The 27,687-nt window shown below is 48.2% G+C and overlaps 2 protein-coding genes across 5 annotated transcripts in view; one reads left to right on the plus strand and one right to left on the minus strand.

The window, feature by feature from the left end:
• The window catches only part of LOC119442734 (latent-transforming growth factor beta-binding protein 4), a 29,115-nt gene extending 13,433 nt beyond the window's left edge, over positions 1-15,682 (minus strand). For 2 of the 3 annotated variants that reach the window (XM_049662355.1, XM_037707734.2), the window contains exons 1-4: positions 13,474-14,178; positions 9,233-9,464; positions 4,698-4,792; positions 2,737-2,936 (exon numbers count right to left, since the gene is read on the minus strand). In XM_049662355.1, the coding sequence (XP_049518312.1) occupies positions 2,737-2,936; positions 4,698-4,792; positions 9,233-9,463 (526 nt within the window). In that variant the 5' untranslated portion in view covers position 9,464; positions 13,474-14,178. Of the gene's footprint in view, positions 1-2,736; positions 2,937-4,697; positions 4,793-9,232; positions 9,465-13,473; positions 14,179-15,599 lie in introns of those variants that run through there. The other variant, XM_049662354.1, reaches the window with a different exon arrangement.
• LOC125943307 (uncharacterized) lies at positions 14,473-27,218 on the plus strand. Of its 2 annotated transcripts, none has more exons than XM_049662361.1 (3): positions 14,473-14,582; positions 18,766-18,885; positions 24,731-27,218. In XM_049662361.1, the coding sequence occupies exons 2-3, from the start codon at positions 18,793-18,795 to the stop codon at positions 25,016-25,018; spliced, it is 381 nt and encodes a 126-aa protein (XP_049518318.1). In that variant the 5' UTR covers positions 14,473-14,582; positions 18,766-18,792; the 3' UTR covers positions 25,019-27,218. The 2 variants fall into 2 exon arrangements, with proteins under 2 accessions (XP_049518318.1, XP_049518317.1); XM_049662360.1 differs by lacking the exon at positions 14,473-14,582 and adding an exon at positions 14,632-15,117.
• Positions 27,219-27,687: the final 469 nt, after the last annotated feature.

Raw genomic sequence — 27,687 nt, forward strand, 5'->3', positions numbered from 1 at the left:
CGTGTGCTAAAATTTAGTCGCACTTTAAAAAGCTCCAGGGGATACAAGTTATTCCGGAGCTCTCCGGTACGGCATCTTTCATAGCCTCAGCGATGCTTTTGGACGTTAAAGCCCATGAATTAACCTTTTTGGCATCCCAACCCTAGGCTACACAATGCCTCTTTACATTTTCAGAAGGGTACAAATGCACCATTTACCATCCCATTTAGTGTTTCTAATTTATATTCTCACGTGTAAGCAGACACAGACAAGGGAGCGTGCAATATAGCACCCATGTAGGCCGGGCCAAAACTTTCAATCTTCCGCACAAGAGCTGTGCCAGCTGCTGGGGTTCTGCTGCACTGACTCTGCTGCGACGTACGGCCCGCACGACTCCACTTGTGGGATCGAGCTTCGTAGTATGGGTCACGTGATGATATAATAGTATACGACGCCATCTGCGATATCCCCCCCGCTCGCGAACCAATGAGCGGCAAAAAGTTGTAAACCAGAAAGAAAACCGGATGGAGATAGTGAACGCTGGTGAAGTGTTGTTTGTTTCTCTTTCCCATTGAAGACGATGCACGTATGTGGTACGTCTCTCTAACATTGAAATACAGTGAGGACGAGTTGCATCTTTCGCTGCCGAGCAAGAGTCGCACCACAACGCTTACTGACTGCGCTCATAAAGGCAACTTGCCAAGTTTAGCTTTGTCAATGCATTTAACGAAACACAACCTAATGTGCCCGTATACTTTAACAGCTATACACGTACCTCACTAACGGGAATGTGCGTGTTGCGGAAATGGGCCTGTTCCTGCAGTAATAGTAGCACACGCTCGAGTGAATGCCTCGGGGTCGATCGATGCAATCAGCGAGAAAGCCAACGCACGTCGCGGCCGCGTTACTAATTCAAACGTCGCTGCGCCAAGTGCAGACGGAGGGCGACGTATATATAGACAGCTGTACGTAACGCTGCAAAAGCAGCCTCGCCCTGTTTTCTTATTTGGGCCCCGTTTCTTCCAGCCCGTTAGGGGACTTCTGAATTCACTGCGCAGAAGAGGCGTCAATGCATTGGCGCCGGGGATTTTAGCCGGGATGACTAAGTTCATTCACCTGTCGCTGTGGGGCCAGCTGGTTGCATTAATTCAGGCCAAAAGTGCGTTTCTCGAAGCTTGTATACAGCGAGTATTCACGAGACAAGGACGGCACCTTATTCGCGCGCCATCTCCTTCTTAACACGTCAATAAAACATATCTGGGAAATCGATCGCATGAAACTAATCGCAAAATAGTTTATCGAAATTCTGACTTTACATTACATTTACTCGTGATCGGGATCAACGCGGTATCGGCAGGCCTGCGCAACCTGCGACGAAGATTTTCTCAAGCCATTGCGGTTCAAAAACCAAAGATATCTATACGAAATAATTGACGAGTGCCAAATTACCTTCGTGATGCATTTGATGCAACAGCGCAGAAGAAATCGAATATTCGTGTATTTTAGTTTTTAAATAAACAGTGGACTGCTTAAAAGGAAAGCCTCAGCATGAAGCCAAATTTTGGACTTGAGGACTTGTCATCGTCAGGGCAACAACGATTTTGTTGCCCTGACAAGAAGAGATCCTCTAGTCGAAACGTTGGCTCTAGGCTGAGATTTCCCTTGTGCGCCCATGTCGATCACTTCAATTATGCATCTTCATACGAACCCTTATTCTCGTTCGAATTTCTTTCCTGATAACGTTAAATATTCAGAATCATGTTGACAGACAGTCCAAGTGTTCCGTCATTTTCCTTGTCCTCTTGTATGCATTGTTCGCCATATATCCACAAACCATAACATATTTATATCGTCCAAAGGCCAAACTGAATCCCATATTTGTACACCGTCGTGCAGTGGCGTCACTATGGGGTCAGTGGCGTCACTAGGGCCGCAGTTACATGTGAACATTTTATGTGCCTATCAGGTTCTACGTCTCTAATGTATATTTCATTTTAGCTCCACGTTCTAAAGCACCCATAGTCATTAAGCTCCATAAGGGCACCCTCCTACAAATTTCTATTCTTTCTTTGTTTTCTGTAGTCAGCATGCAGTGCCACTGTTCCACTCAGCGAAAGGCGCCCGGCGCCTTTTCGCCTCTTCATCATCATCATCAGCCTATATTTTTATGTCCACTGCAGGACGAAGGCCTCTCCCTGCGATCTCCAATTACCCCTGTCTTGCGCTAGCGTATTCCAACTTGCGCCTGCAAATTTCCCAACTTCATCATCCCATCTGGTTTTCTGCCGACCTCGACTGCGCTTCCCTTCTCTTGGTATCCATTCTGTAACCCTAATGGTCCACCGGTTATCCATCCTACGCATTACATGGCCTGCCCAGCTCCATTTCTTCCGCTTAATGTCAACTAGAATATCGGCTATCCCCGTTTGTTCTCTGATCCACACCGCTCTCTTCCTGTCTCTTAACGTAAGATTTTTCGTTCCATCGCTCTTTGTGCGGTCCTTAACTTGTTTGTGCGGCCATCAGCTTGTTGGCTGCACATAGCACAAATGGTTTCCAGCAGAACCTACTTACCCGGCCAGCGTGCGTCGTCGTCCCGTTCTGTCCGTGTCAATACCTTCTGCTGGAAACCATTTGTGGAACAATTCTTTGCCATTTCACCCCCTCCCCCCTTTCACTGCCTAGCTGCCCCCTTCTCCCCCCCCCCCCCTTCAGTGACGTCACTGCCGCGGTGCTATATAGCAGATGGGCACGTACCGCTGAGTGCGTGGCTTCCCGGCGTGAGTATCTCTGGCGAGATGGTGAGTCCCGGTGCGTGGTAGGGCTTCTCCCAGAGCAGCAGTGCCTCGTCGCGGCGGCACGGCTGCTGGCCGTAACCGCCTTGCAGGGATTGCAACGCCAACCTCGGGTCGGTCGCGTTGCCACCGCCGGGCAGCCACTCTTCGGACAGATTCAGCCTGCGCGGAGGAGAGGTGATTTCTCTCACGTGACGCGCTTCGCACAGCCTTTCTCAAAAGAAGCGACACCACAGGCACACCTGCCGACTTTTACGGTGTTTATTGTAAAATGACTAGTTTGTAGAGCTTGTTTATACGATTGTCGTATTCACGCCAATAATTTTGCTGTGTTATTTTTTTTTCCTCGTTTGCGCCTAGTTTAGGGCAAATTTTATTCCGAAAAAAAAAACAAATATGGTCGCTAACCGATTATTAATTGTAGCCCGATTTTTTGAGGCCATCGATTACACAGACCTACCCGTGCAGCGGCCATGCCCACTTATAGAACCAATGTATAACGACAACCAAGATTTCGGCTGCCGTTTCATGAATACACGTGTGGTACAGATTATGCTAGCTGCGAACATATGCAGCAGAGTGTCTCATGACCATATCCTTACAGCACGCCTGCTATTTAAATTAATGAACAGTAGACAGTCTTGAGTAATCAGACAGGATTTTTTTTGTTTTTTTTTTGTACTGTTCACTAAATTTTAGTCATTCTTGGCTACGACTGTATATAGCATCCTTCAAGTTCTAAGGTTGGCAAGTCTACACCAGGAACATGAGCGTTGCCGATTTCATGGCTGTCTCGGGTCGCGGTTGCGAACTTCTGGCGGTAGAAAGCTCTGGAAGATGAGGAGTCCTAGGTTCGATTTTGAACTCCCGAACTTCCGAGCCGTTTGGGTGCAGTAGGAGGCCAAATAGGCGAGCCATAGTCAGCTTCGATCATGCACTCAGTGATTTCATTTATTTATTTATTTTTGCAAGCACTGCAAATACCTACGAAAGGAACACTGACTGAGAACAGCGTATACAAGAGAAAAGAAGGGAAGAAGATGACTGTCCGTATGGTTATCTGGAACATAAAAATGAGAGATCTCTAAGAAAGTAAAAGAAAAAACAATAAGACTAACGGAGCAACTACCTTGGTAGTTTTTAACAGCTATGGAAACGTTTCTCCAGTAGTCAAATATCCGGGATAATATAGAGAGAACATGAGCGGTCAATTCTAGGTTAAATAAATCTGTTGTCTGGAAGCTATAGTTAGACTCATCAAGACACGTTTCTTGATGAGAGTCTGTCCATTTTTCATGCGTGCGTGCGTAAACTATTTACGACAAGCGGACCATGCATTTCGTTCATTATCACAGAAGCATGCGCGGGTTCTAGAACCTTCGTCCTTAACGAAGAAAGGAACGAGCAGGATAAGAAGAAATGAAGTCGTGGCTTCTCCGCAGTATGAACATACGGGTCGTGAAGTGCATAGGCCAGAAGGTCCAGATAAATGGAAGAAATTGGACGTCAGCCTGCAGCGCCCAGTTATGATCATCGACAGAATAAACTTAATGAATCGAGAGGCGCATAACCAGAACTAAGCGGGACAAAATTCTGTTCCACCGAGTAAAGGTAAAGCCTGAAGGCATGTGCCTCCAAGATTCAATGCTTGGCGCAGACAGTGCCAAGGTAAGCGGCAGTATTTAAATTTTCAGTGCTCTTGAAATCGCTGACAGCGAAAATGGTTCGCCGAGCCGGTTTTTCCAAGAATCACAGAGCACGACCAACTGGACAGACTTATTCAAAAATACCGTAAGTGATAGTAACGAATACTCGTTTATCGTTTTCTCCCAATATTTGCTTTTACGTTGCTTCCTAAACCCGCCGAAGGTTTCCTACTTTGTCTAAATTTTGAATCCACTGATATTGAAAATGCGCACTCACTGGATGTCGTCCGTGCTTTGAATGCTCAGCGAGAGAGTAGTGCGCGGTGTCTCCTCCTGAGTCCTGTTGGCTTCGGAGTCGGGAGTGCAGGCCACCTGTGCACCGGAAGAGAACATATATATACCTGTAGATAGCGTAGCATCAGTGCGACGTCTTTGCGGCAGCATCATATCTTGGCCGACGGTTAACTACGGAACACGTTCCTCTTGTCTACGAGTTTTATCACTCGCCAATCGACAACTTAAGCGCCTTCCTCGAAGCAACTGTGACCACGGAACAGCACTGCTGTGTGACAAAGAGACGTTCGGCATGCTCAAGACGTCTCCAAGAAGTCGTGGTGGCGTGCAAAGTAGGCTTGCCCGCATTGAAAATGCCACGTTTGCCCTGGAAGGCTGAGACCCTCAGAGAAAAATAACACGGATTTGATCCGAGCGTATGCGCTCTTAAAAACAAAACGAGTTAAGCGTTTATATATTGTTCGCGCCGTATACGGAATCTCAAGGTTCCGCAGCACTGTGTAAACATCTAGCCAGGGAAGCCGATTGCTTGCTACCGGCCTTGATATACTTACTGGTGGTGTCGCGAGCGCCGCTGTATGTTCTTGAGCCGATCGAGCTTTCGAAGGCATTGCGTGGTGAAAAATTAACTATATTTTAATTAACGAATCTGGGAGCCTGTACATCGGCCTCGACTTTGTGTCTTCATGAGCGCCGTCATGACTGATACAACACTGTGTTGAACCAGTGTTGAGTGTCTGACATGAGAATACACGACATGTACTTAACCGGTGTTGAGTAACTGACATGACAACTATACCCGAGTTTTCACAGAGCACGCTTGCGGACGTTCGGTTAGAAACTGGTGTACGAATCCTTTCAACGAGGCTCCGCTACTGAGGCTTCTATGATGCATTTTTTCTTTAATCTACTGCTATCGTTTTGAGGCAGCCATTTTTCAATATTTTTGCAATTGATGAACAGCAAGGTCGATAACGGCATTTCCTCCGTAAACTGCAAATGCCACGCTATTACGCCTGTGCGCTGCAAAAATTGCGGTGTTCGCCTAAACCGGCGCCTTTTTCGAGGTCGAGAAAATCGTGTGTATTACGATGCCTTGCATCGTGTTCCGCTCGCAAGCAGCGTGCTCCATGGGCCTTTCGCGAAGGAAGTTATGACTCGCTATCGACCGCCGAAGGCTGCGGTTACTGGTTTTACGTGGAGAAGACGAAATAATCCACGAAATGCGATCCCAGCGCGAAACCTGAGCGCGAGCCAGTCATCTATATTTAGACGAAGCATTTACTTCTCTCAACGTAAACGCCGATGGAATTTCCCAACTGCCATATTTTGTTTTCTTCTAACCATGCACCCGAGCAGCATCGGCTGGCCGGCGCGCATTTTTTCTCAGCATAATCAAGCGCAGCGAGCCGTCTCCCCGTCCGCAGTTTGTGTATGCAACGGACTTCCAGGCACCGTGAGAGCTGGCATGAAAGGCACCACCGCTAAAGATGCGTCTGATAAGTATACGGCTGACATTGCAGCTCCGTAGCCGCCGTATATTTATTGCTCAGCTAGTCGGTGAGACATTGTTACGCGGAGGACAGCCGCGAAACGACGCACATGGAGAAATAAGGACATGACTGGAGGTGTACGTCCTGTGTATCCTTTCGATAGTGTTTGTAGCGTGCAAGGACTAAAGAAAATAAAGAGCAGGCACAAATAGTTGAAGAGTGAAAAAGCACTTTCTGGCCGGTCTCCGATTTACGTTAGTATTTTTGCGCTGTGAACACCACCGAAATGAATCGCTATGAACTCGCCCTAGCTTACACAATTTCAGTGCATCCTTATTTTTGTGTCTTTGTCGCTTCGCGCCTCCTCCATGCACCGCTGTTGAGCTCTGGCTTGTAGTAAAAAGACGAATGCGGTATAACCGCTGTTTGTATGGTATATAGGCTGCGTGCAGGAAACGCTGGAGCGCCGTTATCACGAGGCTCAGGTGTGAACCTTTTAGATCTCGTGCCTGACGCACGGTGTTGCAGCCAATTTTGACCATGAGGTCGTGCGTATAAGCCTCCGGCATTCCGCGAACGGTAAAGCGCTCGCGATAACAGTTTAGTATGGCGGTGCCCCCCCCCCCCCCCCCCTGGTTTGCAGCCGGTTTTGGTTTATATGATTCGTGTCATTTCATTTTGGTTCGAGACATTTTTTTTTTCAAAAGCTTTTATCTTATGAGGCATGCCAGAAAGGCCTGAAGGTTGCCTGAGTTGGCCATGACACTCTGAAGGCAACATCAGTTTCTCAACGCAATACAGATAGGCAACAAAACGAACAAAAGACTGAATAATGGGATACAGCACACAAACTTTACGAAAGTAATGTCGTTTGTAAGTTGGCGATGGCTGAAATCAGTAAGAAAAAAAACGAAGCTCACCATATACAGGCAGTGGTAATAAGTTCGCGGAGAAGAAAACGTGGTTAGAGCAAATTACGTTAACCTTTAATGTAGAACACTGGTGACATCAATTAATTTAGAAAACACGTACAGAAATCATTAACTCTATTTTACAAACCAAAAATTTACCATTGAACTCCTTTGGTTTCAAGAGACGTTCATACCAAGATTAAGCCCAAGTGGTCTATCACTCATGGTTCGATATACTAAAATTTTTAGTATTACTCCGTGGGCGCCACAGTACTGAATACAATAGGCTGTTAATGCGAATATTTCATCAGTTCGTGCGGTGACGTTAGCGAAACGTCAATCGTGCCTAATTGATTGCCAAATACTGTATGTATGCCATATTGTACGTGATACAAATATTGTAATCAAGTGATTGTCAATTAACAGTCATAATTGTACTGGTCATAAACCTGCGTTAAGAGCAGCGCGCACAGCTCGCATAAATGAGGCCCGCGAATCTTGATTTAATTGTACTTAACTCAGTTGTACTGCGTATGAAATCGCTCATCGTGCAGGAACAATGTATAATCCGCTAACACGCTATTGTTAACTTCAGCAAGTTTCTTTGGCGCACTGACGGAGTTACTGACGAGTGTGCCTTAAGATGTCTGTTTTTCAGCACGGCGTTATCAACACCACCGGTTAGTGACGTCACACTGAAATCTATACATTTGGAAATATAAAGCGCTCAACAGAAAAAGTTCGAACAATAAAGAATGCAGAGCGCATTTGGGTGTGTATGTCATTAAAAGCGGCCTTTATTTTATTCTAATAAAAATATTGATATCCTTCCTTGTTGAAGAGGACTTTTCGAAGCAGTCAGTTAATCAGCTGTGTTGGCAGACTCTTTACTGTGGCGCGCTCGGCACTTCCTTGGCGGCAATGGATCACTCGCGAAAGGTTAAAATTGTAGTTCAAGAATCAGCATTCCTTTCTCAATTTCTGTCGCACTCAAACCGCAGCACCGCTGACGTCATGTAGTGTTACGTCACTCATATTCCGGTCGCTAATTTTAACGTAACTGTGTTCTAAGGTTGAATCCTCTGTTATACCGAAGTTGTCCAATTCTTCCCCTCGTTCAATGAACTTGCCTCGACTGCTGCTTGGGTTTATGGCGCCAGAGAGAGCTGGCTCTGGAATGGAAGGCTAGCGTCGCCAATCGAACGTGTTTCGCTGTTTCTTCGTTTATCGGCATTAACAAACACCCAATCGTGACAGAAAAAAAAAGAGACCCACTTCAAAGCGGCCACCCACGCAAAAATTTCCTTTTATCGCTTTCTTTTTCTGTAATATATTTCCTTCCCAGAACAGCCTAACATCAGGACGGTACTTGAACACCTAACCCCGAAGGGGCCCCAACGTTCGCGTCCCGCTAATCTAAAGCTCTCTAATGAGGGATTAATTCTCAGCGTTAGCACGCACCGGCGCGCCACCGGTGCGGTCTCGTGGGGGTGCTTCACACGCACGCCGCTAGATGGCGCAACGTGTCAAGAGGCCAGCGCGAGAGAGGAGTACACAGCGCATACATGACGCGCTTCAGCGGTGGCCGTACGGTGTGCTGCTACATCGTACGGATGCTAATCGCATTAACGTCGATAGTCATTGCGAGATGGGTTTTGCCGGAATCAATCTATCTATCTATCTATCTATCTATCTATCTATCTATCTACTCTATCTATCTATCTATCTATCATGAGTTGAACCCGGATATATCGAACTCACATATAACGAATGATTGTGTATAACGAACAGCAGTAAAATCTCCTTAAAAGCTTTTGTACAAAAATGTGATTTTATATATCGAATTACCTATATACCGAACTTTTTTGTGATCTTCAGGTTCGATATATCCGGGTTCGACTGTATGTATGTATGCATGTGTGTATGTATGCATGCATGTGTGTGTGTGTGTGTGTGTGTGTGTGTGTGTGTGTGTGTGTGTGTGTGTGTGTGTGTGTGTGTGTGTGTGTGTGTGTGTGTGTGTGTGTGTGTGTGTGTGTGTGTGTGTGTGTGTGTGTGTGTTGATGTAAGCTTCCGTGGCTTTGTTTTAATGAAATCACGTGTCGGCCACGTACGTTGGCGGCCGAGAGGACGAGCCGGTGCGTCTTGGGCAGGTTCCTCCATCGTGGCAGGGACGCATCGGCACAGTCGACGCCGGCCGCACTGGTCGACAGTGGTGTGCCGCTAGTCGGGTTGGCGATGAACACGCTGCCGGGCATTGGGCTACGGCCGGGCGCGGCCTGTGCCGTCGCCAGCAGCAGCAGCGGCAGCAGCCAGCTGCATACTGCCCGTCTGCGCGTCGTCATGCTTTGAAAGAGAGAGAAATGACACTTCAATGATTTCTGCTGTCCTTTGGACTCATTTATTGCGACAGCTAGTATAGAAAAAAAATTCTTAGGGTCTCTTATGTTATCCCTAAGACGACTGGAAGGCGAAAGCCCAAGTGCTGATGCATTAAAGGCGGACACATGACATACACATCCCCCTTAATTCGCTTAGTCGACTTCGCTGAGTCATGCCTCTTAATTCGCTTACTCATCCTCTTAAGTCGCTCACTCGATCATCCTCTTACATTCGCTTAGTCATCCCCCTTAATTCGCTTAGTGGACTTCGCTTAGTCACTCCTCTTAATTCCAAAGGTCGAGGGTTCAACTCCCACCCAAGGCCGTGGGTTCGAGTGCCTTAATTAACTCTATGCTAATTAACTATGCCTTAATAAACTTCGCCTGCATTAACACCAAAGGTCGTGGGTTCTACTCCCAGCAAAGGTCGAGGTTTCGTAGCCTTTTTGTACCTTTCGTGTCTTCGACGCGTTTTCGCTCAAGCTCGAGTGACTGATGAGACATGTAAGGATTTCGCCTTAATAAAGTTTCCCCAATGTTGTGCAATGTTGGCCAAGCCCTGTAACAGCGCGCAGGGAAAAACGGACAAGACAAGCACTTGCTGCGCACACACACTCGCAAAACTCGCAACTCGTGGTCGCAGGCGATCGCTCAGAACAGTTTAGGAATTTTGCCTCCAGCCGCAGACCTTACGGGGTCAGTAGCAATGGCACTCACAAGCTAGGCGGCCTGGACATTTTGGTCCAGGAAAAGAGAGAGCTCTACACACTCCGCTTCACAACAAAGTGGAACTGCAGTAGGCGCCATTCGACCAGGAGTGAGACCGTGCGAATGCATGTGCCCTTGTGATGCGTGTTCCTCCACTATACGAAAAATTTTGCCACAGTGTTGATTTGGAACGATAAATCCAACTAAAGACTGAATCACGAGTAAATCAATGATTCAATTAATCCTCCAAATCAAAGCGTTGTTGTCGAGCTCTCGGGCTCAGCGCCCGAGCACGCATTGTAAACTTGCACTCGGGTTGCGAGGATGCACGAGAAGTAATTGGGAAGTTTCCGTATAGAATCGTGTTAGGTGAGGATGGTTTACAAAAGACCTAACCTCTTCCCATTACTTAGAACAGACGCACGTCGTCGTAAGCGTCGTCGTCCATACCACCGTTCCTTTCTCTCTTCCTTTCTCAGTCTCTCCCTCTCTTTGAATATTCGGTGAAAGCAATACCTATTGTAAATGAGCTCACTAGCGGAGCTCTGGTTTGAGGGCTCCCTATCCTAGCGGCGCCCTTTAACATTGGTAAAGTTTTCATTCTTTCTACATTTCAAAACTAATCGTCGCGTACGTACAATCTTTCAGCATGCCACGAAATAGGTCTTGTAAGAGCGAGAACAGCCCACAATTTTTTGACAGCGTGTGCGTCCTTCTGCGTTTGTTTCGTCTATGTAGCATCGTATACTGGCTACTCAGTTTTAGTGATTTAGAAAGTCAGTGATCGCGTGCTTCAGCATGCAGTGTCCCCCTCCACGTTCGCGATTGTTGGTGGTGGTGGTGGTTGTTTTCTTTCGTTCTTTCTAACTAGACAAGGTAGGGATCTGTCAGAAATGTAACGACGAAATTCGCAGCTTTCCGTCGTGCGCTATTTAGTGAACATTTCTTTGTCCCATTTTCTTGGCCGTTCTGTTTTCCACCACGAAACTCTAAATTCCACTCCAAGTACACTTAATTTTTTTTTACACTCTTTGGAGCTTATCTTGTCCTCCTATAATCAACGTCATCAATCTTACGTACACTTCCTTTAGTTAACGCTCTGCTCTCGCCACTTTCCTACCAGGAGAGTTATGCTACACTGATATGCGCACATGCCGTTCGTCAACTGAAAGTACCGGGCTCGCAATGCTCAAAGAAAGAAAAGAGAGAGAAAATAGATGGCACGATTACTGTTAGGGATAAGATAACTCCCAAAGGATGCAAACTTTTCTTTGTGTAGACGTTCAGCAACTTTCTCCGCCATAAACCTTTCCACTTGACGGCACTCCTCGAAAGTGCAGTATGCTCTGACGTGATGTGTTCATCACCGTCGACGTCAACGCGCACCGTGAAACACCGCGCATATTAGATAACGCTATCCGCGGGCCGCTTATCGACGACTTTTGTGGCATCGCGTAATCTTGTGCAGCCGTTGTCAACTTGGCAACTTATATTTACATGCGGGATTCCTGCGCGGGAAGGTTCAGGTGCTGTATGAATTGCTGCTGCTCGTGACGCAAGTGGCGAACGTCGATTCCTCGCCCCCGCAATGTCCTTATCTTACGACTCCCATAGAGTCACCCCTGACGGCTCTGCGCATCGTTCAGGCCAGAAGTTATTGCTGGGCATTTGGTACCCTGTAATTTTTTTAGAGAAGACTGGAATAAGGAGTGTAACTCCATTGATGCTTTTTTTTGTGTGTGTGTGTGTGGCTGCTACGTCATACTTGTGTGCTACTTTTTCTTTTTTTTTGGGGGGGGGTAATAATAATAATAATAATAATAATAATAATAATAATAAATAATGTTTTACTCGCTGAAGCCATACCAAGAGTGATATGCGCGAATTGAATATGCAGCACGCATTTACTATGTTGCAAAACTCGTTGACATCAGCTGCGGTCAGTACTAAACTGACATTGTAAAAATTGTTTTCCTGAACTCTTTAAACGCCTTATTTGGCAGCAAATACATGCAGCCACACAAAAAGGACACATCCAGAGGAAGTTTAAAGTTAACTATAGATAGGTATAACTTAGCTGGTATGCTACTCCAGGCGTAATACACGGTGAGAGAGAAAAGAAAAAAAAACACACAGGAACATACAAACACACAGACGAAATGCACCAGCAGGGGAACTCAAGGTAGTTTAGAAGGTCTCATTAAAGCTTGTATCGCGAAGGGATGCTAGAAGCGCCTTTGCAGCGCCTCTGTAGCCCCATAGAAGACATGCGGCATGCGCGCGAATTTCATTAGCCGGTCTATGAAACACGGCCGGCGCAGCTCCAGCTAGGCTGATGGAGTCATCATGCACTGCGCGCGGACGCCTGGCTGTCCACGCCGCGCACTTTCTGGCCTCGTCGTGTGGCCCCTTTCCGGATATCTTCCGAGTGTGTCATCACAGCGGCGCAGTCGACCTGAGAGACTGTTGATCAGGGCACCTGGAGCACCCGCATACGTTTCTCCATTGCGCTATAGGGTCACGAAATCAGCGCTCCCGATTTACTTGTCACAGCTTTAAGCACGCAAATCAATAAAGGGTGGTCGCATGCAGTTCGATGTGAATGCCGGTTGCCTCGTGCACGCCCGGAAGCTAGAAGACGACGGACCTCTGGCGTACCAGTCTGTGGTTTCTGCTGCAAACGAGCACTCCGTCATGTATAGTTATGGCATCCCTAATAGGGAACATTCGTGTACGTGTTCATTGCTATATTAGCTCAGCGGTAATAGTCTTGTACGTGCTTTAAAGCTGCGCAATAACTGACCAGTTCGTGCTATTTGCGGGAAGCGAGCACACCCTTGTGGTTGCCACATCCCTAATAGGGAACTTCAGTGGAGAGAGAGAGCTACTGTAACCCGAGCTGAGAGCCGGCCGCCTCGAATGACGTGCGGAAGCCGGGGATCGCTGGACTCTGAGCTAGCCTATAGTCAGGAGCACAAGTTTTGTCAATGCACAGATTCGCAACGGAACGTGCTTCGTGTCGCATCGCTATGCTAGATCAGCGTCAGCGCGAAAACTCGCCACCGCGCAGCGCACTCTGCAATCCGCCCTGCTCTTCTTCTCCTCCGGGTGCGCAGAAGAGACCCCAATGATGCTCGGCACCACCCTGTCCGTGCCGAGCCGTGGGCATAGACCATCTCGCGATGTCCCCGACGATGAAAAGCACAGTCTGAGGAGCTGACGAGTGTGATGATCCAGTGCGGCAGCCCTCACGTCGCGATCCTTACCTTTGCGTCGTGGTCACTTTTTTTCCGGGATGCGTTGCCGGTGGTTCCGATCCAAGATGGTCGGTCAGCCTTTAGTGGACGACAGAGTGCCTGTGTGTGTGCAGCGGCAGCAGCAGAAGCAGCTGGGAGGAGGAGGCGCCTGCCGATCCCAGCCGCGTCGCGCGCCGGTCGATGGATCCGCGCATGGGCTCGGGGCTCGGGGCCATCGATCCATCGCCGCCGCTGGCGCGCGCCCTGCTGCCATAGGTTGGGGCATGACAGAGCGTGTTACGCGACTGTTCGTGGAACAGCCTAGTGGGGCAACCCAGCGCACGGTTCCGTTTGGTGCTGAGCCGCCGCGCACTCAGTCCGGCATCGGAGGAGAGACTTCTCGCAGCGCCATCAGCCGGTAACTCCACTCCACCCTCCGGCATCTTTACTGCGAGGCAGCGCACCGGTACTGTAAGTAAAGTCTAATCGACTGTTAACTATGAGTCTGCGTGCTTAATTCTGCGCAATTGTGCTTGTCTTGCTTCATCCATCTTTCATCTTGCGTCTGGAACTTCATTCCAGGCTCCTGCCTGTAGACTATTCCCGTTTCGTGGGAGCATCTCTCTCTATCATCGAGTGGTGGCGCCAGAACAAGCGAATAACAGCAATAGGGGGCCCTTCTGCCCACCTGAGGAGCGTCAGCCGGCCGGTCGTTATAGCCGTGAAGCGCGCACCAGGCTCGACCGGCTGCCGCTCTCCGTAGCCAACGCCGTGAGCCGTGAGACAGCCGGGACTCTCTCCTCCGGCGTCTACGTGGTGGCCCGTGCAACGGCAAGTTCGAGGGGAAGGCTCGCCGCAGACTCTCTGTAGCGCTGTCTCATCCTTCCTGCACGCCTCGAGGGCTTCTCCACCCAGCTGCTGTAGCCGCGGGTTTTCGAACCTGGCGCCTTCGGTGCAGACCCGAGCGTGAGCGCGCCCCGCGGCAGACGCAGCCCGCCGGTCGCGTCGTCCCTAAACCGCGTCTGCCTAAAATTAAACCCCTCCGCCGCCGGCAAGCAGCAGACTTCCCCCCCGGCTCAACCCTGGCTCCGCTAGCCAAGGACAACGCGCGGCTTTTCGCCGTCGCCTCGGACAGCTACGTAAGTCTTTGCTCTCAAAACGCCCTTCCGCCCACCCCCACCTCTCACGCGCCAGGGATGCAAACACCGCCGCGTTCGCTTCTCCGCTGATGACCGGCTGCGGCAAGCGGCTGGCTACAAGCCTGCCAGTAGTACTCCATTGGCCGCGTGAGAGCGTGCACGTGCTCGCTGTTTTTTTTTTTTTTTTCGGGGCTCTTAGCAGTTACCCACCAGCAGACCGCGGCTGTCGTGCTTTTCCGGGGCAGCTTGCCGTTTCCCGGCCGATGAGGTCCGCCGTCTGAGCGCGGCTCGAATGCTGCGGGTGCCCTACGTGCTCGGCGTGCCATAGATGTCTGGCCGTTGATAAGAGTGCTATCCGGATTGAGTTTGGGAGCCCACACGACTCCGCTGTTTGTGAAGTCTCGCCTCTGGGGCACAAGAAGTCTTCGCAAACACTTTACCTCTGATGATTGTTGCCACTTAACCATGGGCGCTTCTGCAAAGTTCTTCGCAACGTAGGATTCGTGCGCATCGCCTACGGGAACACGTTGGGCAAGTACAGCAAGTTTCGGTACTTGCCGAGTTTCGCGTTTTGGTCTCGTTTGCATGGCATCTACTGTTTGCACATGAATGATTATTCTATGTTGAAGATAGCTGAAGGCTTACGCCGGGTATACGTTATGTCTACAACATGTCAGCGGCTTCGTTTTACTTTATTTTATTTTCTAGCTCTCTGTCTGCGTGCGTAGTATTTCCACCACCTATAGAGACAGCTATAGTTTACTGTCGAGACCTCTGAGAGAATTGAGAGCAGGAATTTCGGAAACTAATAAACGACAGTGAAGAACCTTGATGTGTCCTGTAAGTGCGTAGTCCCAACTATAAGCGATGACGAAACCACAATGATTCAGTTACGAGTACTTGTAGGGATCTTGGGGTGCAGAGACAGTCGCGACCTGTTGGTGCAGTGGCTTTACAATGAGTTGCGGCTAAAGCTTTGCAGGCAGCAGCTAGTGGCAGAAAAGGGGCGTGACTCACTCGCATTCTTTCCCCGATGTTCATCCTGAAATAGCCATATCCGCTTTGCAACTTAACAAACAGAAAATGGTCTATCTGTCTCTCTTTTTCCCGTATAATAGGTCATCGTTTACATGCGATGGCGTGGGTATATATAGCCAAGTAACTCAGCAGCTGCAGCTGGTATTGCCAACAGACGAGCTTGTTCTTCGGTCGGAGTTTGACATTTCACCGTATTTACTCGCAGCACATTCTCTCGTTTACTGGCGCGTTTTTGAAGGCAAACGCCACACGAATGCCGTGACGTGCAAGGTTATCAAAAATTTTAATTGGTTTTTGAAATTCTATTATGTCGAACTTATTCGCCGCACATATTTGCGCCTGTCAAATAGCGTTGTGAAATAGCATCTTCCAGATTTTAAATTTTGCGCGTGCAGACCTGCAGCACACCAGGGGGCATCACAAGCATTTTTTTTTTTTTTTTGTTACAAAATTCAGCTGACTCCAAAGCGCAAAACACTCCCGGTTGTTGGGATGTGCCAGATGTTTAGCTGCTGTTTCCGCGTACTCTATCCAGACTGCAAGAAAGGTTGCCGGGCGCGAAAAAGAGACAACGAAAGGAAGGCATGCGGGCAATACTCTAAACTGAGTCATTTTCAAATAAACTTCGTTAGAAGCAGCGCTTATGAATCTCCCATTCGACCTCTCCATATTATCCACACGATGAAAGCTTTGGCGATCATCGACTGCCAACTCGCCTGACCTTTTAAACCTCCTGTCAACAAATGCTGGTAGAAATTATTTGCAGTTATCTCGGAAGAAATGAAAAGCTGAAACGAAAGTTTCAACAGACGTCAAGTGGAAATGTTTGTAGGCAGAACTTTACCATCTCTCACAGGTGCATGTCTTGTTCGAAACGGCGGCTACATCGAACATATGAAATCATTTGGTACAAGGCTGTGGCTTTATAACGATGTCCCCGGCCCTGTGCTTGACAATGAACACATTCCTGTCCCGCTCTGCATTTTTCGCTGTAGCATTTTTTTATGGGTCATGGATGTCCACTGCCGTGCTCTTGGGAAGTTGATGGTCCGATTCGTGCGCCGGTTTTTGTACCATTTTCAATAGTGCCCGAAAGGCATTCATTTGAAACGATCGAGATCAATGATATTGCTAGCGAGATTCCTGCTTTAATGAGACATAAGAGATGTTCGCCTGGAATACAGCCTGGCATGGCTACTCCAGGCTTTAGGTGAAAGGTGAGGACGATACTGTGAACACACAAACGCAAGCTATCACAATTTCGACCAGACACGCACGTACACATAAAAGTTATTTCAGTAACGCTGTATATATTTAGTAAGACCTCAAGCAGTCTATTTTGGATTCTAACAATACCATCATAAGTTATATAAGTTTGTAACACTCCAGGAAAGAAAGTTAGGTGAGCAGTTAACAGCAGTTAAGCGTCGTGCCTCAAAGCTGTTAGCTCTTGTCTGGTAGCAAAAACGAGTCCACGATTCTGCTGATCTTCGCCCGACCTTTTAGATCTATCTATCTCTTGCTGCTGTGTGAAGTCGTGCTCCTATCGATGCCATCTGTGTTTTTCTTTCTCGCTGTTTAGCTACATGTCTGCACTATCACGCCAACCTGCTTTTTTTGTTCCCATCGATTCATTATATTGCGACATGTCGTGAGTCATCAGCTATAACTGAGCAGAGCACGCAGAAGTAGTGTGGTCTCATGTGCCGTGAATACGCGGCCGGAAACAACATTTATTTTTATTGTTTTTTTGTGTTGGGCAGTTGATGATGGCTGTCGAGTTGTGCTGTTTCCGTCTGTTTGTAAGCCATTTGCCATATGTGAAGCTGTGCCTTAAGCTGCTGGCTACGGCATTTGCCTTGAAGCGAGGATACAACAGAGGATGTATCGAGAATTAGTTGTGGTGCGATCACTTCATAGTGCCGACACATTTAACTTCTTCTGTTACGGCTGGTCGCTTCGGAGCAGAGATGGTACAATTAGCTTTCAAGAACTCAGCACTTTCGAGAGAGCGCTATCGGTTACCAATTTGTAATCTGCTCAAATGTACCTAATATACTAGATACCGCACACAGCATGATGCGGCAACTCACATCACTTACAATGACTCTTGAAAAGTGATGATATTACTCGTACTTCGATATTTTTAGGAAGTTACTTAATGCGGGGATTAACTATATTACTGTCTCTCACGAAATGAGTTCACAGTAGTTTTACTCGCTTCATTCTCACCCCTTACTCGGTGCGGACCTTTCCTGCAACTCCTTGTCAGAAACAAGAAACTGTTTTTTTTTCTTTGTTTTAGTACACAGAGAGCCTGTAATTATTTTGGTCCGAACTTGGCAAACGTGAATGACGTAAATGTTCTATTTTATAGTATTTGAGAAGACTTCCTCTGTAATGGTCAATGTTTTGTTATCTCTATATCATCGAGTCATCTTGATCAGTGCAGGAGATTACCTCAAGTTTATGCTCTTCGTGCTGTGTAGTCTACCTATATGCATATACACCCTACTTCTTTGTAAGGTATATCGTTTCGGTAGAATGCTCATAAGTGCGCAGCTGTATATATCGTTTCGGTAGAATGCTCATAAGTGCGCAGCTGTATATATTAGCTGAAGTCCAGATCGACAGGTTGCAAGCCGCGTGCCCTGCGGCCGATGCCGATGTCTCCTTATATTGATGTTCTAGAAGGCTTCTTCGTGTGTTTTACGTTATCACTACAGAAAGTTAATTCATACTTCTGAGAGCGAAGTGGTCTGGATATTCGATAATTGCGTTTCTGTGAAAGAGTTTTAGGAGATGTGACACTAAAATGCAAGTAAGTGAAGCGCAGTGGAAGTACAATATTCATAATATTGATGCCCGAACATAAAGCCACGGATACCAAGACAGGACGAGTGCTCGTTAGTCATGTGTCTTAGCGTGCGCTTCAATACCATGCCATGAACATCCACACACTATCCCAACTGTGCGCACGTCTGTGGAGGTAACTGTCGGAACTGGTGTAGGCTAGATCATGTCGCAAATGCGGCTTTTACATGTCTGGTGCCACCTCGGCGTCCTCCGATTTAAATACTGACCCTATTGGAGCAAGGCGACAGTACAAGACCCTACAAACAAATGAGTATCTCCTCTCCGACAGGCGACCCTGTAAGCGCCTCGGAGGGTAATGCATCCCGAGAAGTCTGCCATGGTGACACCACTGCCCCAGACGCCCACCCTGGTGCTCATTGACGGAAGCTGCGCTCTGCTGAGCCGACAAGTGAGCGTGAATCTTCGAAAAGCAGAACCCCTTGCCACGTACCCCCCAGTCGACTAGAGCAAATTAACTCGCTTTTTTTTTTTTTTTTTTCCTGGGCTGCCGCCGCTACCTAACATCTACTTGCATGCAGGAAAGCTCCAACTTATTCTTGGGTGAACCCGATGTAACCCTGAGCGATTTAAAACCACCGGTGGCCGACGAAGCGGCCAGCTTTCGACGTGCCCACGGCTCTTGGCGTGCTTCGCCACTTTCCCGATGTCCTCATCGCCCTCCATCGTGTCCCTCTTTCTCTCCCTCTTGCCCTCTTTCCAGCTCGAAGTACTTGGCTAGAGGAATGCACCCCAGGTTGACCACCCCTTCTGCCCTCCTTATCTACAAACGTTTATCTCTCTGACCACGGCGACCGACGCCTCCGCCATGAAGTGCTCGCTTCTCGTCCCAGCGCGGTGACTCAGGGGAGCTCGAGATCATGCGCGAGTCATCAGTGGGAGGACCGCTTGTCGAAGATTCTCACAGACGAAGTAGGGCTGACCCAGAAGAGCGACAGTCCCTGCCTGCGCTTGTGGATGGAAGTTTCGACCCCGTTTCTCTCCAGTTTCCCACAAAGTATACATGGTTATAACCCTGTCTCTCGCGATGTCCATCTAACCGTCTTGCTAACAACTCACCATTGCTCCCCCCATTCAGAGGAGCCTGAGTGCCGTCGACCGTTGCCAGCACGTTGCATGCAATCAACGCAGCTAACTTCTTTAAGCTAGGAGCTTTATATAATGCTTTATCACGCCCTTGGCTCATGTCAGATGTCCTCAACGCACATCACCAGCTATGGGACTTGACTTTGGTGTCATGGTGCTTCGCTGCACACAAAATGCTCACTCTCTTCCTCTTTTCCTCTTTTTATTCCCCTTTACCTTACCCCTTGTGTAGGGTAGCAAACCGGACGTTCGTCTGGTTGACCTCCCTGCCTTTCCTCTCTTCGCTTTCTCTCTCCGTATGTCTAACACACCAATATTAAGTTCACTAGTCGTGTAACTCATTTCTGCAACGCCGAAGCATACATAATCGTAAACGCCTCTCAAATACGTCCTTAAGAAAAAAAAAAGCGTACGGTCATCTTGTAAGCCTGCAGTCCGTGTAAAGTTAAAGTGCGTATCATGTGCACTGTGTAAATCCGTGTAAGCCTGCAGTCTGTGTGTACAAGCAAGAGCTCGAAAGACAACTGGAGTGTACGAAACGGTACATATATTTCGGATGCGGGGAGAAATGCACAGCTTTGCTTGCAATTATCAACACTGGTCGAACAAGGAGTGACTCGGACTGGCATGAAGGAGGTTAATTGAAGACCGTTACGTATGCTCAGGACTGGAGCCAACGTTTCGACTAGGGGCTTGTTTTCGACCTGGCGAAGACAAAATAGTCTCCTTGTCGAAACGTTGGCACCAGTCTGAGGCAGCCCTTGTTTTACCACTGTTGATCACTTCAAGCCTCCATCTTCCTGTGGAGATCTGTCTTGTGTGAGCATTGCTTATGTTGATTCTTGTTCTTTTTACCAGAGCTCTGATGATTATTTTCGGCGACCTTTTATAGCTCAGATGTGAGGCTCCTGGAAATTTCGGAGCCTACCCCTCTCCCGCCTCTCTACAAAAAGAAATCAAGAAGAAAATAAACGTTTAGAAAAACCCAATAGCACCGTGAAAGGGTTTGGAAAAGAAGCATGTGTATGGAAAATTCCGCTTGTCAAAACATCCGCTCGGGGCTGAGCTCTCCTCTTGTTTATCTTTATAGGTTTCTTTTTCTAGCGGTTGGGGGGGGGGGGGGGGGCGCAAAGCTAACTCGTCTAGAGCAACTTGTGTGGTGACTTGCGAAGCTTCTACGCCCCACGTTACAAGCTCACTCAAGAGCAACGTGGCCAGAGCTGGTATACAATGGGAGGATTCCTTTCGCTCGATCCCTGTGACAGCGTGGACGGATGCGAAGCTCTGACCACGGACGAAGCGCAAATAGGAATGACACTAGAATAGAATCGTTACATCATACCGGCCCACTTTTCTCCGTTGTCAGCTGGTGTGCACGTGTTGTTCTTGCCCGAATCGATGGGATATTATTGAATCACTATAGTCGCGCAGTGTTGAGGCTTGTTGACCTTCAAGCTTTAAAACAAGCAGCTATACGGTGGATATGCTCGAATCCAGGACGACTTTCGCATGGTCAGATTTCCATGCTGACGTTCTTGAATTGGTCATTAGTTTATATTCCTAACTGTTAGTGGCGCAAATTCACAGCGCGAAAGCTCCACAAAGATAGGACAGGAGTAAGAACGGAATTGAAGACGTACGGAAACTAGACCGGTTCCATACCTTGGTGCCGTAATTGTCGTTAACTGGAAACGAGTAGTGCCACCCCACAAAGCTATCCGTCATCTTTTCGCTTTCTTTCTTTCTTTCTTTCTTTCTTTCTTTCTTTCTTTCTTTCTTTCTTTCTTTCTTTCTTTCTTTCTTTCTTTCTTTCTTTCTTTCTTTCTTTCTTTCTTTCTTTCTTTCTTTCTTTTTAAGGGAGGAGGGGTGTGGACGGTGTTAAGCGCTAGGGCATTGTTTGGCATAACCTTGAAAGTGACTTGCATTTGGCTCTTTGCCCGAATGTGCTTCACTAATTCGGCCATCTCCCGAAACATGAATGAGAATACAATGCAAACAGTACGCGTATCTACGATTCAAACAAGTGGTATACTCTCAGCAGATTTTTTGGGATGCAAAATTCCCTTTGTTGCGGTCTTATTCCCGGCCATTTTGTATACCGTTCATATGGGGGGCTCGTCACGAGATAGCTGTCCGCGCTCGTTCGCCCGAAATTCTTGTGGTCGCCCCGCGAGTCAAGTGGGTGTTGTAAAAAAGCTCCGTTCGCAGAAGTTGAAACGCTTTGCTGCAGGCTGAGCTAATGCGAGTGTTGCCCCGGGGCGGAGCCGGTCTTCCCGGTGGTCTCTGACAGACACTGCACACTCGTGGCACCGAGGGCGCGCAGCTTTCCGCTGTCTGGCATGAAGAGAGCTCTGCTGCTCTTTCTCCATTAGCGCCGCGCCTGATAGAGACCCCGAGACGAGATGTGCAGGAGAGTTTAAAAGCAGCTGGCACGCAGCTCGTGATGGAACGCTCCTTTCTTGGCGAGGGGAATGTCCCGCGGTCGTCGGCTGCGGCATTGCGCTTTCTCGACGACAACGTCACAATAGACGACAGGCTCTGTACCGGTTGTTTCTCTGAAGGCGTTCACGTAACCCTTAAATTAAAGCTGAGAACGATAAAGAGATGGGCCCGCATTCACACGAAGCTTTCAAGCAGATATTGTTCGTAAGAGCAAATTCCAGCTAATGCTGACGCTGGGCATATGATTAGCGATAGCGGCCGGCCAATGGGAAGGATCACTTGCGACCGAAAACCTTTGTGAATTCGGCCCCTGATCTTTCCGACTGCACATTCATTATTCGCGCCGGCGTGTATTAAGAAATTGTGCGACAATCACTGATCAGCTCATCAACAAACTAAAATTTCCAAATTAACTTTCTAATTTATTTTTCTAAGCGAACGTATGTTGCGAGGCTGCGAAATCGAAGCCGGTCAATATTCAAGCCATGTCCATATTGTAGGAAGCCGGCCGCTACGCCACCGGCTTCGGGATATTCGATCAAAAGACTTCCGCGAGGTGTAGATTGATGTTTCACGCAATCTTCGCCCCGCAGTGGGCAAAGAAAGCTTTCAGGCAATTGCAAATGGAAAGCCAATGGCCGACATTTCGTCGTAATGTTTGCTGACCGATATCTCGAAACTAATGGCATTGTCTTTGCACGCCTCCTAAGTTCATTTCTCGAGCACTTGTTGGCTTCGATGTCGAAACTGCGGTATGAACGTAACATATCGAATTCAAAGGTTAGTAAAATGCACTAACCTTTTTTCACTAACATGGTCAGCGCGCATCTCGCTCTACGCGGTGATGCGCCGCGCAGCATATGCGCTGTAAGTATACGCTCCATATATAACATTCTGAATAATATGTCACGTGCAGGTGTACGACATCTTGAAGTCCCGTGTGCATCTCGCCGACTCAAGCGAAAGCGAACGAGCACATTTTTCTCACACTTGATGCACTTGACAAGCGCGGCCTAAAGAAAAAGAAAGAAAGAAAGAAAGAAAAAAGATATCAGTAATAGGAAGGACTCTGGTAATACCTTTGCATCTGCAAATGCGGTTCGACGAACAGTGACGAATGCACATAGTGAAAGACGTATACACGTTGATTGAGGGCTTTTCCGCCTTGCCCCTTGCTGTGTTTCTACCTATTCAAAAGGCAACGTCCTGATGCGATCGTTTTACTATAGCGTTGAAAACAACGACCTTCAGATATTTTTATTTTGCTGCTCACTTCCTTTTTTTGTGGTGGTATGAGCTTTGAAAAAAAAAAAAAATCAAGTTGAACGAATTCATGACTTTCCTTAGAACAAGGAACCCCAGCTCCCAACTTGCATTGCGCGAGGCGTGAGAAAAATAGGAAATATAAATATGCACAAACACTCGTCGTTATGGGGTCGGCAAGGCGAATGCTGTCTCTCTATTTATTTATTTTTTTTTTTAAGAATTGCTGGCCTGCCCGGCAACAAATCCTCCGGGTAGTTGTACCGGTTATTTCTCCGTAACTATGGAACGGGATGTGATAGCGGAATATAATTCTGTATCAATTTCCGTGGCCACTTACATGTGCCACCGCGCATGTGCGAAGTTTTCCGAGAAAGGGTGTTTTGCCTGTGTGTAGTGGCTGTAAGTCAACGCCGCCTACGAGAACTAGAGTATATATACTCCGCGTATGCTTTAAATAATGCATTTTCATTTTGTCCTCGCAATCTATTTGGCTGCTTTTGTAGTATGCTGTAATGTTTTACGCGGTAGAAATTTTCGCTCGCTATTATTGCGAGCTGGGTCCGCCCATGCAGTTTTACAGTCCCCCAGTGAAGCCGGCAAACGCATGGCCGTCGTTCGACGTAGCCCTCTGCGTGAAATTTAGGTCCATTATATGCAGGCCGTGGCAGTGCCAATAACGAGAATTTAGGTCCATTATATGCAGGCCATGACAGTGCCAATAACTAGAAGGATATTTGTAAAGTGGACTGCCGAGTCATTTACCACAGCATTGTTAGAAGTGCCCTGTCGAAAAACCCCATTTGCGCCATTGTCCCATATCCAGTAATCGCGTATGGACATATAAAGGTCCTATATAAAGAACAGCGGGCAGAACTCATGTACGATCACTGTCCAGGTGTGCGAATAGGCGAAACGCGTCATGCATGAGGCGTGCACTGCAGCCGGGCTCCTCTCTCGCGCCTTCCTCTAGACACGCTCGCATTCTGGCGCCACCACCGTGAAGGCAGCGTATACCAAGTGACACGTACACAGTGGTACAAATTGGCGTCAAAGAGGTTCACTTAAGCGAGGTACACACCAGTGGCGCATGCACGCGCGAACGGCCCACATGTTTAATGTTCTTAGCTTTCTTTGAGAACTTCGTCCAGTTTGCGGTATGTCTCTATGTGCGTTCGCACCTAACCGCCAACTTGGGTCACTGGTAGTCCATAGACAAATGGGTAGGGCCCAGGGCTGCTGTTCTGGGGGAACCGGGTTCAAAACAAGCCGTCGGATCAACTTGAGTCACTGGATGTGTAACTCTGGGTATGCGGTGCTCTACTATGAACATATTTTATGTCAACTTGGGTCATTTGGAATGTGCCAGTGGGTATGTGCCGTGCTTTTTTGACCCTCTAATTCACGCCACTACCCTCGCTCCTTTTCTATACCCCACGCCGCAGGACACCGAGTCATCGTCGCCTCCGGGATCCCCTCCCGCGGGGTCCAAGAAGGCGCCGGGATGCTCGTGGCGCGACCAGTGGCGCATCGGTGCGCTGATGGGCGCCTCGGTGGTGTCGCTCTACTGCTGCGTCTTCTGGCTCATCTACGCGCTCTCCATGGAGGGCGGCCGGCGGCCGGGACTCTTCCTGTCGGCCACCTGCCTGCTGCTGCTCGTCGCGCTCGGTGTGACGCTCCTCTCCATCCGGAAGCTGTGCGACCTGCTCGCGCCGGCGCCGGTGCCCGTCTGACCCGTCAGCCCCGAGCCGCTGCCTAGCGGCGGCGCGCTGTCCGACGACAGCGCCGTATAAAGCCCCTGGTGGCACCGAGAGCAGTGGCGTACCTCATCACGGATATTACGTCACGTGTAGGCGCACGTATCCGCTTCCGCGATCCCTGAAAACGTGGAGTGCGGTTTCCTGCTGCAAACGCCAAGCTCTCAGTACCCGTCTAGTGGACGGAATGTTATTATTCACCTTTGGATGAGCCTTCACGTTACGTGCGCATTGTGAATGGTGGATAATGTGTATTTTCGCCGGTTCTAACATCTAGAAAGAAGACATGACCCGTGGGAGCACCGGCGACAGAAACCTCACAATGAGGCAGAAGAGCATAGCTGCAGGGCTCATATAGTGTTGCTGTAGGCCCATTTTTATCAAAAATCGAGGAGGAAGGCATCCTCAGGTAAAGTAGAAAATATTGGAGCGCAACCAAAGCGCTTTCCTCGACTTGTCTACCAGAGACTTGAATTTATTTATTGTAGAGAGCAACGGACACTCGCACTCGGCTGCTTATTTCAGTGAGCTCTGTTAACAGCTTACCTTCATCAGGAGCAGATTTTCACAGTCCAGCCACCATATATGCCTGCACCCTCGATGAGGGTTCTGAACCGTCTTTTTCTTGCGGGCGAACGCTGAGACGTGTATCTTGCACCGTGACGCTACAACCAGATTACCCTCAACTCATTCGTGTGGACACATCCTGTGCCAATCCATGAATGCCTGGTGTGCTGTAGTGGGAGGCCGCACAAGTCACCTCTACGGAATTGTGGCAGCCTGCAGACTGCGGCTCGAAATGACAGTCTCGGCACCGTGAATTAGCTTGGTGCCTATTTCAACTTATCTCTGTGGAAGTGAACGATTCTTTAAACTTTTGCATGCATTTGTGTCTTCGCGGTCAAGTTTTACAAGTGGCACTGTTCCAAACAGATATTCGCCCAACTACTTCGCGTGTGTGTGAGCCTTTGATTCAGTGGTTTGTAGCCAAGCCTGCATGCCACGGCACCATTACAGCTAGTTATCTCTCAGGCGTGATCCCAACTCTAAAGGATGCTGTGAAACGCACTTTTTGCGAAGACACAGTACGGCGCGAAACGATAGCCATGTAGTTGAGGTGCGGTCACTACTCGCGTACAACCACTTTTTAATATTACACCGACTCGCTATATACTATGGAATACGCGCACAATGGGCGAAATACGTTTGACGGGCGTGCGCGAAACTGCACATTGTCGAATCTTTTGCTGAAGAATGAAATCGACATGATTTGCGAACTCTATACAAGATTACTCATTAGGTGGCAAAAACGCGTAAGATTAAATGCTGATCTTCCGTGCTCTTTAAGCAGGCTCTGTGGAGTCGGCAAACACCCGGCTGATTCTTAATATCCCTCTTCACTTGGTATTATCATTTGCATATGGCTCGGGCAGCGTCTGTGATGCTCTACCATGCACTTGCGCAATTGCTCAAGCGCATGGTCACAAGCTTGAGTACACTTGCGCATGCACTATTACGCAATCTTGCGACACATTTTTTCTTCGCCGATGTGCCTGCTCTGCTTTACCGCTCAAGAAACGATGCCAATGACGGATCCCGCCCATGATGATGCAATCGCATGTCTCTTGGCTCAGATATGAAACGAAATTACGAAAGAGCAAAACTGAGAAAAGTGGCGAACGTAAGTTCTGGAGGGCCCCGCTAAGCGTCTGCCAAGGTGGTTGCCGTACTGAAAAAAAAATGTGGAGACGTGGCACTACAGCATTAAGCTGAAGTCAATAAAATAGCGGGGAAATGAAATGAGCAAAGCGAGTTTTCTCACGACGACTCTAAAGGACGCCATCGCTCATATGAAAGATCTACATGTCATCCCTGCAAGCACCGGCAACGCAATGCGCGCTCTGTCGGGGCCGCCATTGCCGTCTGTCAAACGTATTTTCGTCTCGTTTCTTGATTTCACCAATGTGTGTAAGCACTGCAGTCTTGTGTGGGAGACGCATGTTCGTCACCGGCACGTACGAACGCACTTTAAACTCAAAGTACACACTGACTGCTATAAGCTGGACAGATCGCGAAGCTGGAAGCGAGTGTCTTGGTGCTGGCCGCGGAGATGGCTAAGTGATGTACATGTCTATACTGTGGTACCAATAACAATATATACATTTTACTCTCATGATGCTGCGACTGTGATCCTATTATGTCTTTCTACAAAAAAAAAAAAAAAAAAACCGGTATCGTCATATCTTGCCAAGTTGAAGGAGCCGCGTTCAGCTTGAAACTACACACGAACCGTCTGCAACACCATCGGAAATCTCGGGAACCATCGGGAATCACCGACGGGACAGATGCCATGTAATCTCCTCGCGTGTGTTTCCTTTCCATGAGTCTCACTTGGGTGAAGGAAGTCTGTGGAGTCTTCGGGCTGTGGTGGCCCTAACGTCTTCCGTAATCTGAACCTGGGGGCACTTGAAGACCCTGTGAACTTCTGAATGTGCTCTACCACCGTTTCTGCAGCGGATGCCCGTCATCCGCTGTGACTGTGTCTAGTGACAAAGACGCGAATCAGTAGAAAATGGCGAGCTCGCTTGGAAAACACATGCGAGGAAGCAAGCGCTATTTCTGTACACAAGTTTTGGGGGGTTGCG

The sequence above is a fragment of the Dermacentor silvarum genome, chromosome 2, assembly GCF_013339745.2.
Source record: "Dermacentor silvarum isolate Dsil-2018 chromosome 2, BIME_Dsil_1.4, whole genome shotgun sequence".
Taxonomy (NCBI): domain Eukaryota; kingdom Metazoa; phylum Arthropoda; class Arachnida; order Ixodida; family Ixodidae; genus Dermacentor; species Dermacentor silvarum.

Bases quoted from the DNA above. Each gene is read 5' to 3' on its own strand.
- LOC125943307 (XM_049662361.1), top strand. From the start codon at position 18,793: ATGCATCCCGAGAAGTCTGCCATGGTGACACCACTGCCCCAGACGCCC. The intron at 18,886-24,730 runs GTGAGCGTGAAT...CCCACGCCGCAG, and splicing joins GCGCTCTGCTGAGCCGACAA to GACACCGAGTCATCGTCGCC.